Consider the following 17,833-nt stretch of genomic DNA (forward strand, 5'->3'; position numbering starts at 1 on the left):
CCTTTTGGATTTCACAGCTGTCCCTGGAGTCTGCTAGGATCTGCTTTCTCACCAAACCTAGATCGGTGTGTTTTCTGCTGAGTAATGGGCTAATAATGCGCACAAAGATGTCTAATAACAGCCGCATTACAACATACCAGAGCCCTGTCTACCAGGGCTAATTCACCAGGGGTAATTTCGCTGATTTAAGGAGATCCCAGTGGGAAGCTTGTCCTTCAGGAGGGATGTCCAGAGCTAGTGGTCAGCCGGTTAGCCCTCCCAGGGGGATTCAGAGTAAGCTGTCTCAAGTGACAACAGCTCACACTCCTGAAGCAGTTGCAGAAAGGTTCAGGTGCTGCAGAGATTAAAGTCAAGACCTTTGTGCCTGGCATAGATGGATCTTCTTTCAGTCACCTCAGTGTGGGTGTCAGATATACAGACCTCACTCGGGTAGTCTCCTGCCTGCTGACAGCTACTAGGAGAGCACTGGGGAGAGTGAGTGAGAATTAGCACATTTTCACACCATCTTAAAGTAACAGTGTTTTCATTACTGCGAGTTTTATAAGTTTATATTAAAACTTAAAAGTTTCATTGTTACCTGTGTAGTTTCTGAGCACAAGGGATTCAGGCTTTTTAACTATCATTGTTTAGTTAAAATGACTCACTTCATCAAACTTAGTTATTCTGCCATTGCAAAAACTTGTTTTATGGTGTGCACCAGGCAGCCTACAGATGCACCTTTGGCATTTCCAACTTCACCTTCACCCTCTGGGTTATTTGAAATCTGCGGTGACGGCTGAAGGAAATGTTATTAAACATCCCCAATAATTTCACCAGAATTGTGAGGTCTGTGGATGACCAACATTTAAAGTAGGTGTCAAAAAGGGGCAGTTATTCTGGAGTCTGGCAGAAGCCATGCAAACATCAGAGGTATCACTGTGAAGAAGACTCTGAGTGAGGAAAGAATGGGCCTTTTATGTCTAATCGAATTAACCGTGATTTGGATGACTTCGCAACCATGTTTGGGTTCACTGCAGCTTTACCTCATGGGCCATGAAGTAGTGCAATAATGATGATACAGGGATGGCCAAAACACAAATGGTGCTACTGCCCTGTTACTGTTATATTGTCTGAGGCTTTCTGCCTAGGATCCATTTATCTTGGTGTTAGCGAGCATAGGCTGGTATTTTCACCTCACACTTCTATGATTCTTTTTAAAATATTCTCTAAATAGAGCATTTTGATAATTTTGAAATATAACCCAGTCTCTATAGTTCCTCCTGTTCTTTTCCTTCTGTCTAGGCCAAGCAGACCAAATTGATTCATCAACCATCTTTCTTCTTCCTTCCCCTGTGTTACACTCTGTTTCTCTCTCTCTTATTCTATTAATCTTTCTTTCTCTCTCTCGCTCTCTCTCTCTGTGACCCTTTTCCTCTTTTGTCTCCCTCTGCTGCACATAGCCTGCTGATAACTATTTTATAGCTAATATTCAGTTTCTGGTCTCTTGAAAACTTTGAAGCCAAATCCCTGCTGATTAATGTACAGTAGTGCTTTATGGGTATGTTTCCCCCACACAAAATGAAATAGACTTACAGAAACAAGTAAAACTAAAAAATTTTGTTTCTAATCAAAGCTAAGCTGAAGCCTGTGTTTAAAACCAGGAAACTTTCTGGATTAGCCCATTTATTGTTACCAGATGTATGGGACCAAAGTCTGCTGCAGGTTCCCCAAATCATTCCGTGCTCTAATTTTCGCCTTTTCCCCTGAGATTGAGCCTAGGTACACTTCTCACCAGTCTTACCCATATTTAGCTGAGGTGATTCTGGTGCATAAACAGATGCCTATATTTGTAAATACGTGTGTGTTCCTATAGACACAGACCCGCTCAGAGACCTACAGCTCTAACCAGGGCAATGTGAAAGGTTAGCAGAGAGGAAAAATCAGACCCCCAAATCAGGGAGCTTTCAGATTTCTGTTTACTTCTTGAAGTGAGTCACTTCACCCCCTTCACCGTAGTGATTTAGCTCAGGAGCCTGCCCCCCACTAAATGAAACCTCCAGGCTGGGCATAGGTCTCATTTTAAAGCCTGGAACCTACCACATTTGTTTTTTGCCATCTTGGTTTTCAAGGCTCTAAAAATAATTGTCAGTGATTCAGAGAGACAAGGTAGGTGAGGTAATCTCTTTTATTGGACCAGCTTCTGTTGGGTGAGAGACACAAGCTCTCAAACCACACAGAGCTCTTCTTCAGTGATTCAGAGGATTAATTTTTTCTTCTCTTCTTCCAGCCTGGAGGCAAGTAAGTGGCTTCCTTTGAGGCCACTGCCAAAACCTCTGTGGGTATGTCTACACTGCAATTAAAAACCCACGGGTGCCAATGCCAGCTGATTCGAGCTCCGGCTAAGGGGCTGTTTATTTGCAGTGTAGACATTCGGGTTTGGGCTGGAGCCAGGCTGTAGGACCCTGCAAGGTGAGAGGGTCCCAGAACTCACGCTGCAGCGAACAGCCCCTTAGCCTAAGCCCACAAGCCTGAGTCTACTGGCATAGGCCAGCCACAGGTGTCTAACTGCAGTGTAGACACACCCTTTGTGCACAGATTGTCCTCTTTCCAAAGAAACCAAGCATGTCACCTTTGCATGTGGTGCAAACAATTGGGTTGCTCCAGATTTCCCACGCTGGCTCACGAAAGATATTTCAGTGACTACTTTATTTCTTTTACTGCCATCAAAGGCTGATCCTTAAAGCTCTCCCCCCACCCCTTTTTTTTTGTTCTGCCAAGTCAAACTGCTCTTGAGACTAACCATTCTCATCTGTTTCAGATGGAGATTATTTTACGTTTACAAGACATGAACCCATCGGAGTGTGTGGACAGATCATCCCTGTGAGTATCTCTGCTAGTGCCTTGTATTTATTTTCATTTGAACCAGCTCTCTTTAAAAGACACATAAAACATGGACCTCAGCTATGTGTGTTTTCCATTATGAAAAAAAGCTGAGCTCATATTGTTGACATATCTTTAACAGTCTCTCTGCAAATGCTTATTTGAACACGCTAATAGGGTTTTAGCTCTGGTATTAGGAGTTAAGTTCTCAAGTCATAGAATTCTCATGATTAAAACAAGCAAAGCAAAACACAGTGTTAATATGCTGTCAGTGGTTATGGATGTTCACACAACTTATGGAAAATTGATGCTTTGCTGTGGCAATCATTTTTTATTTAGTTAGTTTTTACTGCAATTTAACAGACTCCTCCAAGTTCCTGGGACAATGTTATGTATTTTAATTCTGTTCTTTCCTGGTATTTCTTTTTATAAAGCTTTTAGAAAAGAAGAAACTCCAGAAGACACATCGTTACAGTTAACATTGTGCAGATTATTAAAAACATGAAGGGTTTATTGTATTTGTTGCAAGAGAGAAGGACACTTATTATTTCATTACATTTAATACTCTTTCCTCCCCCCCCCCTGTATGCACCCTCGGCAAACTCCTGTGATACATTGCATGGGAACTTCATTGAACAAGCATTCTTTTCGAAAGTACTGGTTAATGGTTTCTGGGAGAAATTTCAATGGGAGGCTCATGTACAGCTATTAAAATATGGTGTGGAAGCTTTTCCTTTACAAAGCATTGGGGAACTAATCAAGAATTTTTTGTTGATGTTGGTTTTTGTTTTATTAATGTCTATCGCAAGCCCCTGAGCAGCCAGGGTGTGTTTGTAATATGCAGCAATTCCAATAAAAAGGAGAAACCCAAAAAAGATGCTTTTTAACAATGTCAAGGCCTTTTTTCTCTTACTATTTTATTATTATATTTCTTTGTAAGAGGTGGCTCTTGTGGCTGGTACTCTATAGGAACACCTTGGGAAGGAGCTCATAGTCTAAGCCCCCATCCTGCAAACACCTACACATATTCTTAACTTCTAGTCACATGAACAGCTCTGTGGAATGAGTGACTTCAATGGCAATAGACCTGTGCAAAGTTAAGCATGTGCGTAGGTGTTTGCAGGATCAGAACCTTAACGCCCATTCCTAAGGCATTGGGTGCTTCCTGGGAGCTGCTCAGTGCCCTCAACTGACAAGTTCTGTTTAAGTCACTGGAAGCTGCAGGTACTGAACACTTTGCTGGAGGTGCCCAAGATCCTGAAGAATGCAGGATTTATTTACTTTATTTAGAGTTGTACAAAAGTATAAAGGGGAACCTTATCTAAGGCCCCTGCAATGTATTACAAAAATAAAACTAAACAGCCAGCACTACACAAAACTCCCCTCCCTGCTCCAGATCTAACCCCCATCAAAACCTACCCTCCACTGTAGCCTTGAATCCTGCAGTATACCCTGAAGGTTAACAAACCCAGGCCATTTGGGGCCAGGGGTGCGAACTTCTCCCAGACCTGAAATCCCCTCATGGAGAACCCTCTATTGCTGAGCTCCTCTCTTTTAAATGAAGGGGAATCCAGCTCAGGTGCCGCTGTTGATCACAACGGTGGCATCATGACACAAGGAGAGAGGAGATCCAGTAGGTAGATAGGTCCTAGGCCAGGATCCAGCTGTAAATTAGGCCCTAACAGCACAGTCCAAACACATTTCCACATAATCCATTACATATGATTTATGCAGATATGTAGGTTGAAGCTGTATTTATTTTGATTTTTAGTGTCTTACATAGCGAAACCTTCCTGGAGAAGGATGAGGAAAGACCTTGCAAGGTTCCTAAGTAGAGACGCCTATTTTCACCCTGCCACATTTTGCACTATAAAACTCTTCAGAGCTTTACTGCAAGAGGCGACAGAAGTGCAGGCTGTCAGCATACTGTTGGCCCAATGTCTCTACTCCCAGGTTTATATACTGGTGATGGAATTAAAACATCACTCTGTCTCCAAAGTTTATAAACAACTGAGGGGGGGAAAAATTGGGTGTTTGGTGAAGGAAAGACATTTGTGTATTTTTTCAAGCTTGCCAGGGGCTAGCGAGAGGTCTATGAGAGTGGCAGCTGATGTGCATCAGGCAGTCACACCTTCTAGCGAGTGGCTGACTCTTCATGACTGATATTTCTATTTTCTTCCAAGTGAGATTATTATAGTTACCGCTATGAGTTCAATGCTGCAAACGCAGCTGTGAATAACTTTACTCACATGAAATCAACGGGACTGCTCATGTGAGTAAAGTAACTTACATGCATAAGTGTTTGCAGGATCAGGCCCAAATGCAGAAGGCCAGATACCTTTGATGATTGCTACCAGATGGAATCGTAGCCATTTTGTGCAGCAAATAAATATAATGGGCCAAATTTTCTGCTGCGGTAAATTGGAATCCTTCAGTTGAAGTCAATGGAGTCGCACAAATTTACACCATCAGATAATCTGGCTGGACCAATTTATTGTCTCTATTTTTCTTGTGTGTTTCATACCAATTGTTCAACAAGAACTTGTAATGAAACTGACACAGATAGCTGACTGTCTTTTTGTCTCTGCTATTTCCATGGCAATGAGCTGTAAACATGTTAAAACTTCCTCGGTAAATAAATAGACAGTACAGAGTGCTGATACTGTAGAGATATTGGGAGAGGTGTGGGGGGAGTTATTTCTTATAATCCCATCGGTTAATTATGTATGGGTTTGCCTTGAAATGTTATGGATTTCTTAAAAAGCATTCAAGGGTTAGAAATCTATCTATCTATCTATAATATAAAAATCTCTGGCACTGATGCAAAATAGTTCTTTCTGAACACCACAGAGCCAGGAGGTATTTGTCCTGAGGGGAAAAAAAAAAGAGGTGCCAATCGCAAAATAGTCAATGAAATTAAAAGCTCTGATTAAAAAAATTGACGTATAACCCAAAATTCTTTTTGAGAAGATAGGGGGCGGAGGTTATAATTCTTTGAGTAGAGGAGAAAGAAGAATTGAAAGGTCACTGTTGCCTCTTTCTTAATGGTGGTAATTAAAAAAACCCTTGCTTTGTGCTGGGAAAGATTTATGTTGAGGATAAGCCTGAGAAATCAGTGAGGTAGCAGCTTGACATCTTGAAAACAAAGCACCACTGCAATATTTTTTCATCTATCAACTTTTATTTTTTCCTACAGTGGAACTTCCCCCTGCTGATGTTTGCATGGAAGATTGCCCCAGCTCTGTGCTGTGGCAATACAGTAGTTATTAAACCAGCAGAGCAAACACCACTCAGTGCGCTTTATATGGGAGCCCTCATCAAGGAGGTAAGAATAATTGACAGGAATAATGTCTCTGGCTCTCCTTACAGCTAAGGAACTACCACAGCATGTCTAGTTTAATTTGCCTGGTCAATTTTCACAAACCATGTTTCCTCTAATTCTGTTTTGCTAGGCTGGCTTTCCACCAGGAGTAATCAATATTTTGCCAGGATTTGGTCCAACTGCAGGCGCAGCAATAGCTTCTCATGTTGGCATAGATAAAATTGCTTTTACTGGATCTACTGAGGTAAGTGTATTCTAAAATATGTTACTGTAAGATATCAATCCAGAAAATATTTGGGAACGGCAGCCAAGCTGTTGACTGAAGTTCCTCCGGGTCATTCAGCAGAAAGGATATACCCACACCAGAATGGTCTGTCCTTCCCAGCTAAATCTACATATTATCACACTACCAAAGCAGAGGTGTCAGTTTCCCCTTAACACCAGCTGTACCAAATACCATGGCACAAGAAGCACATGTGGAAAAATATTGCTAGGATTTCCTATGGGCTTGTGAGAATATGAATTAGGACACGTGGGTAGATAGATTGTGTAGTATAAGCCACAGGGTGCACAAGTCCCTCTTTGGTGTCCATAATCTGTGTGACCTAGAAGCTATTGAAGAGGTTAATTCTGAAGAGAAAGGTTTTAATCTACATAAAGGGGGCTGAACCAATCAGAACAGTGACTTTGCCTAACTCTCAAATATGTGCAAAGGCCGCTGTTATCATTCAGGAGTTGGGGATAATAGAGGTGCAACAGGCTGATGCCACCAGAGAAGGGTCCTTATCTCTCAGTCTGAAGAGAGGAAAAAACGAAACCAGAAGGAGAGGAATCTCAATGGGAGTTTCAGGATTGGTAATATTTAAAGAGTGCTAAGAACAGGCCCTGTTCCATTGAGACTTTAACAGACCATTGTATGGACGGATCCTACAATTCCAGGGGTCTGTTCCCTCCTTGATATGTGTACGTGACTCCCACTAGGCTCAATGGGTATTTTGTGTGCATCAAGGGTAGACTACACTCCGTACAGGGGCGGCTCTATGTATTTTGCCGCCCCATGCACGGCAGTCAGGCAGCTTTCGGCGGCGCACCTGTGGGAGGTCCGTTGGTCACGCAGATTCAGCGGCATTCCTGCGGGAGGTCCGCCGGTCCTGCGGCCTCAGTGTACCCGCTGCCGAAGCTGCAGGACCGGCGGACCTCCCGCAGGCATGCCGCCGAAGGCTCCCTGACGGCCACCCCCACAGCGACCGGCAGGCCACCCCCCACGGCTTGCCGCCCCAGGCACGCACTTGGTGCACTGGTGCCTGGAGCCGCCCCTGACTCCGTAGTGAGATAGATTTACTCTTGGTGTGAGCAGGGCCGGCGCAACCCATTAGGCGACCTAGGCGGTCGCCTAGGGTGCTGCGATTTGGGGGGTGGCGGTGGGACCTTCTGCCGCCTCTGTGGGGGGGCGGCATTTTGGGGCGGGACCTTCCGCCGCCCTAGGGTGGCGGAAAAGCTGGCAGCGCTCCTGGGTGTGAGATTATAACCTGATCCAGCAGCCCTTATATGCAGGCATGGTAACTCTCACTGAAGTCACTGGGAAACTTGTGCGTGCAATGACTGCGGGATCAGGCTAACGTATTACTTTCCATACTTTTTGGTGCAATACAATCTATAATGAATCTTAGGTACCACAGTGTATGGGCCTAAATTGTCAGTATAATGGGTATGTAATTGTGTGCCTAGCTTGCACACACAATTACCTTGCAGAAAATTACCATGTGTAATTGTGTGTGGATTTTTATGAACATTTAGGTTATAATATACAAAAAGTAACAAAGTCAATTGCAACAAACATCAGATTTCAGATTACTTTGAGAAATTGCAACAATTTCATTACAACTCCTGTTCTGTAAGCAATTTACATTAGCATAATAGAATATTGGAAATCTTAATATGAGCTCTGTCTCTCCCTGCCCCCACCCCCCCCCCATAAATTAAGTTGAAACAATTGTTTTCACAAAGGTATGTGGTCTGTGTTTAAGATAAATATTCTATTATACAGGATGTTGCGCTGTTTGGAGGAGAAATAATACAGATGGGTTAGGTTTCAAAGTTGTCTTTTGTAGCCAAAATAAATTTTTATTGTAGTTCAAGACAGCTTTAGTTTTAATAGGCGTTTAAAACTCAAAAGCTGTGGGTTTTATACTAACTCAGTGCCTACCTTTAAAAGCCTTACTAATAGGAAGTGAAAAGCATTACTGAGATGAAAAAGCAATTCTCTAAGAACCTAAAGCAAGAACAGATGGAACATTTTAATGCAGAGTTAGTGTAAACTGTTCCATATTGTTTCTGATTTCCTGTAACACTGAATTCTTGTAACAGCAAGTCAACATTGTAACATTTTAGACATGGTCCTGTAATATCAATGGTTATACAGAGCATCAGACTTCTCAGAAACTGTTTTCACATTTTTTAATGAAATAAAAATGGAAATATTTTGTGTGTCTACTCTTATCTACAGCAGGTCAGTTGTATATTCCAGTGATGTGGTTTCCTACAGCTATCAGATACACTCAGAGCCAGAATATTCCATTCCCACAGCTCTTCCAGGTGCTAGCACAGGCAGTTAATATTTTAGCTCTAACGAGTTAATGATAAAACCTATTAGAAGAAAAGCAAAGTTATTCAAGTTTAAGTGTCTGCAGCATGGGTTTTTCTCAATTCTCCACCACTAGAACCTCTTGCTTATACAGTAAACAATTCATATTTTCCTGTAAAAGCTAATTAAGCTCCCCAACTGCCTGCAAAAAAATCTTGTGTTTGCAGAATCAGAATTAATTGGGTTTTATTGTCTCTTTTTCAGCAGCGTTCCTTTAAGGAGGGTGGGGGGAAGAGGTCATTCATAAATAATAAAAACTCAACAAACAAAAGAAATAAGTCTAAGAGAGTCCAAGTGCATGACCATGACTCCATTCTGGAGTCCATTGTGAGGGCTCAAGTCTAGGTCCATACAATGATGACAATTTTTTTCTCATATTTTGACTTCAATCTCTAATCATTTAAGCCCCGCTTCAGGGAAGCACTGAAGCACGTACTTTATATCCATGCCTGTTCAAGACAACACGTCAGAACATGCTTTAACTTTAAGCATATGCTTAAGTTCTGTCTTGAATAGGGATGCTTTCCTCAATCAGGGCTATAAACTGCATCTCTCATTTCCCTCTCCTAAACTGAGAGAGCCAATATGGTCCCAATTGACTGGAGTGATAAAAGGCTTCTATTCTCTCAGTAAACAATGTGACTCATGATAATAGCAATGGAATGCACATTGAATCCAGAGGACTATCTCCCCCCCCACCCCGAGAACTTGGCAGAATCTGCTGGTTGAGCCAAACTCACTTTACAGTCCACCCCAGTTGACCACTCACTCCCTTCTGCAGCACAGCATGAAGGGGAGTAAAATAGGGTTGACAACCCTTCAGGATTGTCCTGGAGTCTCCAGGAATTAAAGATTAGTATTTAAATAAAGATTATGTCATGTGATGAAACCTCCAGGAATACATCCAACCAAAACTGGCAACCCTAGCTCAGTAAAACCAAGTTAATCACATGGAAAAGGAGTCAGGGGCATACATACGGGTCAGGTGGCCACATGCTAGGTCTTCTCCCACCGTAAAGCATGCCATATTACACAAGCTCTGCTCTGTGCAAGTTGGGGTGCGTGGTTTGACTTGCCAGCAGCGGACAGAGCTAGAAAGAAGTGATTGTATATGTCATTCTCAAGTTTCAGAGTGGTAGCTGTGTTAGTCTGTATCAGCAAAAAGAACGAGGAGTACTTCTGGCACCTTAGAGACTAACAAATTTATTTGGGCATAAGCTTTGTGGGCTGAAACCCACTTCATCAGATGCATGCAGTGGAAAATACAGTAGGAAGATATATATATATATATATATATATATATATATATATATATATATATACAGAGAACATGAAAAAATGGGAGTTGCCATACCAACTCTAACGAGACAATCCCTCACTCTCACAGATCTTGGGAGACAGGCCAGTCCTCGCTTACAGACAGCCCCCCAACCTGAAGCAAATACTCACCAGCAACCACACACCACACAACAAAAACACGAACCCAGGAACCTATCTTTGCAACAAAGCCCGTTGCCAACTCTGTCCACATATCTATTCAAGGGACACCATCATAGGACCTAATCACATCAGCCACGCCATCAGGGGCTCGTTCCCCTGCACATCTACCAACGTAATATATGCCATCATGTGCCAGCAATGCCCCTCTGCCATGTACATTGGTCAAACCGGACAGTCTCTACGCAAAAGAATAAACGGACACAAATCAGACCTCAAGAATTATAACATTCAAAAACCAGTTGGAGAACACTTCAACCTCCCTGGACACTCAATTACAGACCTAAAAGTCGCAATTCTTCAACAAAAAAACTTCAAAAACAGACTCCAATGAGAAACTGCAAAACTGGAATTAATTTGCAAACTGGACACCATTAAATTAGGCTTGAATAAAGACTGGGAGTGGATAGGTCATTACACAAACTAAAAACTATTTCCCCATGCTAATTTTCCCCCTACTATTACTCACATCTTCTTGTCAACTGTTTGAAATGGGCCATCCTGATTATCACTACAAAAGTTTTTTTTCTCCTGCTGATAATAGCCCACCTTAATTGATTAGTCTTGTTAGAGCTGGTATGGCAACCCCCATTTTTTCATGTTTTCTGTATATATATAACTTCCTACTGTATTTTCCACTGCATGCATCCGATGAAGTGGGTTTTAGCCCATGAAAGCTTATGCCCAAATAAATGTGTTTGTCTCTAAGGTGCCACAAGTACTCCTCGTTCTTTATTCTCAAGTTTATATTTCAAATTGCCACATAAATTAATGATGTACTCGGCAGCATTGACTGCATCTCCATAATCTTCAATGGAGCAAGTAATGCCTAGCCACAGTGGAAAAGACAATGGATAGCTGGCCTCCACAAGCCCCTCATCCAATCCTTCTGAAGGTCTGCATTCCCACTGGCTTCACCTCAAGGAATCAAGGAACCATGAGGCAGACATTTTTGCAAGTGTGCTTTTCACAGGTCTTTATGTGGAAAGGGGGACATTTGTCCCTAACAGGGAGTTTAATTCAGATTAGAGAGGAGAAGAATCCATGCAGAACTTGCTATAGCACTTGAATCAATCAAAATATGAACTAGTCACTTCATGATGGCTCAGGTGTTAGGTTTGTGATTGTTTTGTTGATCAGTTTGTACTCTCCGGCTCTTCTCTATTTCTGTCTCAGACTCTTGGGCACTTTGAGAATTGTTTTAAAATGTCACATGTGTGCAAAGTCCATCTTCCCTTCATGGGTGTGGTTTGGGGGAGGCCAGGGGGTTTTGCCCCTTCCCAAACTGCAAGCCTTGGGCAGGCATGGAATTTGCCTCCCCCATGCATGGCCCCATTGGCCTGACTGGAGCTGCCCCCACCCCAAATATAAAGTCAAACTATGCCTGTGCTTCCCTTTCGTCTTCCCATCCCATGAATAATGTTTTCCCTGATACTATCACTATTCCCTTCCCCCATTCCCTTTCCTTCATGGCTCATCTCATGTACAAAACAGTGGTCCTTCACCTCTTTCATCCCGCACACCACTTTACAAGACAAACATACCTCCATGGATCACCTCCTCTCCTAATCCCCCAATTCATGGTTCTCAACGGTTCATTAGGAAAAGTTCTCCAGACCATTGGTGGTTTATGAACCACACTTTGAGAACCAATGCACTGAAGGGAAAAAAAATCATACTGAGCACAAGGTCCAGATTTGGAACATTTTGCCATGGTCCCTTTAGGTTTCAGCAGCGCTGTTGGCTTCTCTACTTGCACTGGTTTATACTCTTCAACAGCTTGCTTGATGGAAAGATTTTTAACAAGGTTGGTTGTTTCTGTTAGGTGCTTTTTAATGAACCAGACCCCGATTGTGTCCCTTCTCAATTACTGCAATCTTCTCCTCTCTGACCCCATTGACACCCTATTTCTCCCCCACCCCGTCGGTCAAACGTTAGCTGCCAAATGGGACCTTCCTCACCAATTGAGCTGACCATGTCACCACCTATTTGTATTCCCTCAGGGGCTCCCACTACTTTGAGTTTACAGGTCTCCTCCTCGCTTTCACAGCTCTTTGTGACTCCGCTCTTGCCACCTACCTCATGGGTTTGGTTTCCTGTCATATTTCCCTCACCCTCTCTGCCCGACCATTGGTGCCAGTCCAGGGTGAAATCCTTGCCCTGTTGAAGCCAGTGGGAGCTTTGCCATTGACTTCAGTTGGGCCAGGATTTCACCCCAGTTGCCCTGTTTGTTTCCCATAACCATCTCCATTTTTCCTATGCCACCCTCTGTTTGATTTCCTCACCATCTCACTACCTTCTCCACATTTACATCCCTTTTAAAAATACAGTTCTCCCAGGAGGCCCACAAGGAGTGATTATGTTAAAGTTACAAACAATCAAATGATCTTTTAAAAAGCTACGTTATCCCAAGCTCTGGATTTCCCAGTGTGTCCCTGTACTTGCCTTTAGACTGCTAGTTCTTTAGGGCAGGAGATATCTTCATTTTTGATCACTTTACAGGTTTCTGTAGGTTGTCAACACTAGATAATGCAATATTAATGGTGGACAGAAGTGAGAACTGAAGACTGCTCCAAAAGCACCTTTAACATTTTTTTCACCATATGGAATGAGGTCATGTATTAACTGAGCCGTTATCACACAATTCTCTTCTCTTTCCCTATAGTAAAATGAACTGCAGCAGCCATTGTTTACCACAACATACATTCTTGTGAGGGGGCAGCAATTTACACATATCTGAAATGCGGAGTGGTAGTTCTTCCTCTTCCTAAGATCTTTTGATTCTTTAAAGACAGGTTCTCTAAATAGTGAGGGGGAAAGGGCTCAGAAAGGCAGAAAAGCCCTTATTGTAGCTGCCAGCCAAATTCTGCAGCCGCCAAAAATGCCTGTGTTATTGAATGCACTAAAACATTAACTTCATATTTACAACCACAACACACTGTATGCTCAAAAATGGAGGGAGTTGAGGCCAGGTTGAGAATCAGGCCCTCTATGTTACATTTACTAAACTAGTAATAGTATTATCATCATAAGATACTAACACAACTAATCCAATGTCTATGTGTATATAAAGCATGAGTTCTTGTAAGGACATATAGGACTAATAATAATATCTAATGAATCAAGCAAAACATATAGTACTGTAGTTGGTAAGTATATAGTCAATAGAAGGATGAAAACAATACAATATAGATTAGAAATGTATTGACAACGGGGAAGCTTTTAATATAAATTTGCATGTTGCTACATATTAGCCAGCAGTTTTCTCAGCAAATGTTTAATGTGTATCAGTAACTTCTGTTCAAAAACAAATGTGTTGCCTCCAAATCTGAACTGGTTTGCAACTCCATCCAGTTTTTACATGCTCTCAAGATGATAGGAATCACAGATAGCATGCTAAACATTTGAAGCACTGGCCAACAAGAAATGTATTTTAGGTGGCTGGTTTCCATGTTGTTCAAGCTAAACCCCATTAAAAAGCAGACCGAGTAACTCAGATTAAAGATATGATTCAGTTCTATGTTCATGCAGTTATGTGCATAAGTCAAATAAATATTCAATAAATGGGTTTGGATGCCTATGTAAACACAAGGTCCATAAACAACTTCAATAAAACCCAACAAAGCGGTCTGCATTTTGCTTGGCAGAGTGTTTTCTTTATGCAGTTAGATTAACAAACCATGATCTCATCATTAGTCAACAAGATACTAGAGAGACCATCAAAGCAAGCTACAGGAGAGTCAAGATTGATTCATGCCAAACAAATGTTTGTAGCTAACAGCTGTATTACCATTGATTCTAATTTACTCAGCAGGATTCTCCTTTCATTTCCTAAGTGAGATGAATGTCATGTTGCATGATATAGACAGCATGTCTACCTACTGCATGAGTAATGAGTTGCGTCAGCTCTCTTGTATCATAAAATCTTTCCTTGTTTTTGGATCTTCTTGAAGGATTATGTCCTGGTTTTTCTTCCACTAACAATACAATTCTTAAAGGCTATGTGTTCCGTTTCCAAAAGTCTGTCAGTTAGTCAGACCACTGAAATGTCCAATAAAGGAGGCTTTGGGAAGGATATATTATAACTCATTCATAATTTAGCTTAAGCCCTCTTGATAATTTTTGTCACTCATTCTGCTGGGCAACTGGTGCTTCCTGAATGACTAGGATACCCAAAATAAAACCATTCTTTTTTCTTTCCTTATTGCATTTGGTAGAGAGCTAGGAAGTTGTCCTTCTTCCAGATGTGAAATAAGGATACATACCAAAAGCTGCTCTTGTCCACTTCAGGATTGTGAAGTTCACTAATCTTTGCTGGTCTGAGGACAGTCCTCAAGGTCACTTTAGAAGCAGAGTACCTCATGCGGTCAAACAGTGTTAGACTGAGTGATCTGGAGACAACCTGAAATCAAAATTCACACAAAATAAGCAACATCTCAGCTTTAAAGGTTTTGTCCAAAAATCCCACTGAATTCTTTGACCTCAGAAGTTTAAAGGGCTAAACTGACCCTGCTGTGTGAATCCAAGGATTATAGGTAGTGCTTACTTGATTCTTAAACCACTAAACAGCCTCAAAACATCGGGAGGTTCAGGTCAGAGAAGCACCTGAACATTCAAATGCACTATTCAGGACTGGAGTGGAAACCTCACAGGACTAGGGCTTTGTTTTGGTTTTCGTGATGGGGGGAAGAGGCTTTGAGAGTTCCAGGGCTTTAGTAAGATTAGAAATTACAGCTTTTCGTGTATGATTTTGGAACTTCCACTTCTGTCTGGAATCAGAAAGCACAGAGGCACATGAAAATAAAAGTTAATGGGTGCAATAGCTTACCCAAAACCCAACCCTCTAAAAGAATTTGGGTAAAGTTCTGGGTCTCATCCCAAACTGGTTTGCACACTCCTATTTAATATGTGACTAGATGAATCTCTTCCGATGAGAAAGATTGATCATTCAAAAACAAAAAACAAAGCAAACTATTGAGTGCTTCTGTCAATTATTTAATTAATACAAAGAAAACAGCAATCAGTTTAATAATTTAACACTTTTAGGGACTGCAATTCAAGTAGCTGTTTTGAACAGAGGTGTCCTGTATAGCTGGGTGTCCCATTTCCCCCCCCACCACCACCACCCCTCACCCCGCATAACAGATTTTCTTTGAGATGAGCCAAATTACATCTACCCACACCCTCCATGCAGTTTACAGGGTTATGGTACTTCACAACTTATCCAGGGATACTCCTGATATCTATCTTGCAGCCTATTCAAAACAAGGATGGGGAGTCGAGCTTTTCTGTGCCAACATTCCTGCTGATTAATCAGCTCAGCTCCATTATCTGTGGGGGAGTCCTCGTTTCCAAAGTTCCCTCGCTACGCTGCATTGCCTGTTGGAAGTTCACAGATATAGCTAAGAGACACCACAGGGAGCATGAACTAAAAGACTACAGGGACTGGAACGCTATCACTTATCCCTTGGTAACTCTCACTGTGGATGAAGAGAGAAATGAAAAAGGCTCCTTTTCTCAATAAATAATCACAGCCCCAGTACCCTCCTTAAGGCTACCCTCATGCCATGAGTGCACAGAGCACCGTACGGGCTGAACAAAATGCCAGTGCTTACTAGCAGCAGGCCCCATAGTAAGCGGCTTTGTGCCCTACCACCCATAAGCGTGAATTTATTCCCAGTGTTAAGGCTGAAGTGAGACTCTCTGTTAAGCTTATATTTGGAACGTTGACAACCTCTGTATATTAAAGATAACACATTTCCAAATTAGGACCATGGTCTCCAGCCCCTTTGGACCTATAACATTTGGCAACCAGGGCCGGATTTCCAATTAGGCACAATAGGCACGTGCCTAGAGGCGCCGGCATTCTCAGGGTTCCTTAAAGTTAAAAGAGGGTTAAAAGTTTTATTTTTTTATGGCAAATATTGGGGTGCTGAAGATGCTGTGCCTAGGGGCATGTAAGGTGTAAATCTGGCCCTTTGGCAACCTCTTGTTTTGCCAGGTGTTTTAATCTTTTTTGTTAACTAGGTCACAAATATTGTGACATTAAAGTGGAAATGGGGGGTGGCATGTTCTGCTTTTTGTTTGTATTGTGATTTTGGGGTGGATTTAGTTAATTATTGGTCTTTCAAAGAGGGAGGCTGAAGACATAAGGCTGCAGAGTGCCATTGGCTAGCACCGATTATAATGGCCAGGCTCTAGCTGATTTTCAAACGTACATTTCATAACTGTTTGGGAGATGTTGGAATTTCTAAGTGATGTGTTAAACATATTCAGTGTGGCCTGCTGTCAGTCAAACATAGTGGTAAAATCAGCTCCAATTAAGGGGATATGTAAGGAATTTCATGATAATGTCAGCACTCCATTTCATCATTATAGAGGTAAAGAAAAGATACTGAAGTTAATTTATTTTTAAAAAATCCACAGTCAAACTTGATAGTGGTATTGCCAGATACACAGTTAATCATTGAGTTACATGGAATGGTTGACAATTCCCTAATTATCCTGTGGGCTTTTTTCTTTGTTTTTTCTGGTGGGGGCCCTGGGTTCTATTTCATTTGCTTTATGATTACTCCAGTGCTGGCTTAACTTTCTCTAGCAGACTGACTTTAATTCTGTAGGTCAGCTTCTCTCCCATTAACCCCTTAATGCTGGCAGTCACAAGCACCTGGCCCTGTGTATAGAAGTTTAACATTGAGAAATATCAACAGCTAGGTCCTGCAGCATAGTCAAAGGGTAGCTGAAAGTTCAGCTGCTGATGGGATTTTTGCACAAGGAAAGACTGATTTCTAATGGCTAGAGAGAAGGATTGGGAATCAAACTGCATGTGTACATGTGTGTCAGCCAGCTACTGACTTGCGGCGTGACCTTGGGCATGTAATTCTCATAGGCTTTTAGGCATCTAACTCCTTAGTTGCCTAAATACCTTTGAGGATCTGAGCCTTAGGCCCTAATTCAACAAAGCACTTAAGAACATGCTTAAGTCCATCCCTTTTCAGCAGAGCACTGAACCCTGTACTCATGTTTTAGTATATCAGGGCCTTAATCTCCCTGTGACTGTTTCCCAAACCTACAACATGGGCATAATAATACAGTTTGAACAGTGGAAACCACGCAGAAATCTGGTTAAACTAGTTATTGGGGATTTCCCCAGCACAGGGGAATCTCCAGGGAACATAGAGCAGGTGTTACGAGCTCCAGCTCCATGCTACGCGACCCTTCTGACGTTGGCATAGGTGGCATGTCATAGGTATGGCTAGCAGAAGGTGGGGGTGGCCAGACTGGTGCTGCACTTTATTGATCCTCACCTGCAGAATCATCTCTTAGGGCTGCTCCAAACTACACCAGGGGTTGCATTTGCCTCCAATGGCCCCTACGATTGAGAAGGAGCAAAGGGATCTCAAAACCACCTTTGACTCCCACCCTTACTACCTGTTCTAGCTGTGGTGCAGCTTAGTATCTGGCCTGGTATGTGTGCACTGTATTTTGCCTGTGCAATCCTTCTGTAACTA

At 42.2% G+C, this 17,833-nt stretch overlaps 1 protein-coding gene across 4 annotated transcripts in view; it reads left to right on the top strand.

The window, feature by feature from the left end:
- The window catches only part of ALDH1A2 (aldehyde dehydrogenase 1 family member A2), a 70,208-nt gene that overhangs the window by 40,294 nt on the left and 12,081 nt on the right, over positions 1–17,833 (top strand). For 2 of the 4 annotated variants that reach the window (XM_065412833.1, XM_065412835.1), the window contains exons 5-7: positions 2,798–2,859; positions 6,056–6,184; positions 6,312–6,425. In XM_065412833.1, the coding sequence (XP_065268905.1) occupies positions 2,798–2,859; positions 6,056–6,184; positions 6,312–6,425 (305 nt within the window). The remainder of the gene's footprint in view (positions 1–2,797; positions 2,860–6,055; positions 6,185–6,311; positions 6,426–17,833) is intronic. The other 2 variants (XM_065412834.1, XM_065412836.1) reach the window with 2 other exon arrangements.

The sequence above is a fragment of the Emys orbicularis genome, chromosome 10 (genome assembly GCF_028017835.1).
Source record: "Emys orbicularis isolate rEmyOrb1 chromosome 10, rEmyOrb1.hap1, whole genome shotgun sequence".
NCBI classification, from domain to species: domain Eukaryota; kingdom Metazoa; phylum Chordata; order Testudines; family Emydidae; genus Emys; species Emys orbicularis.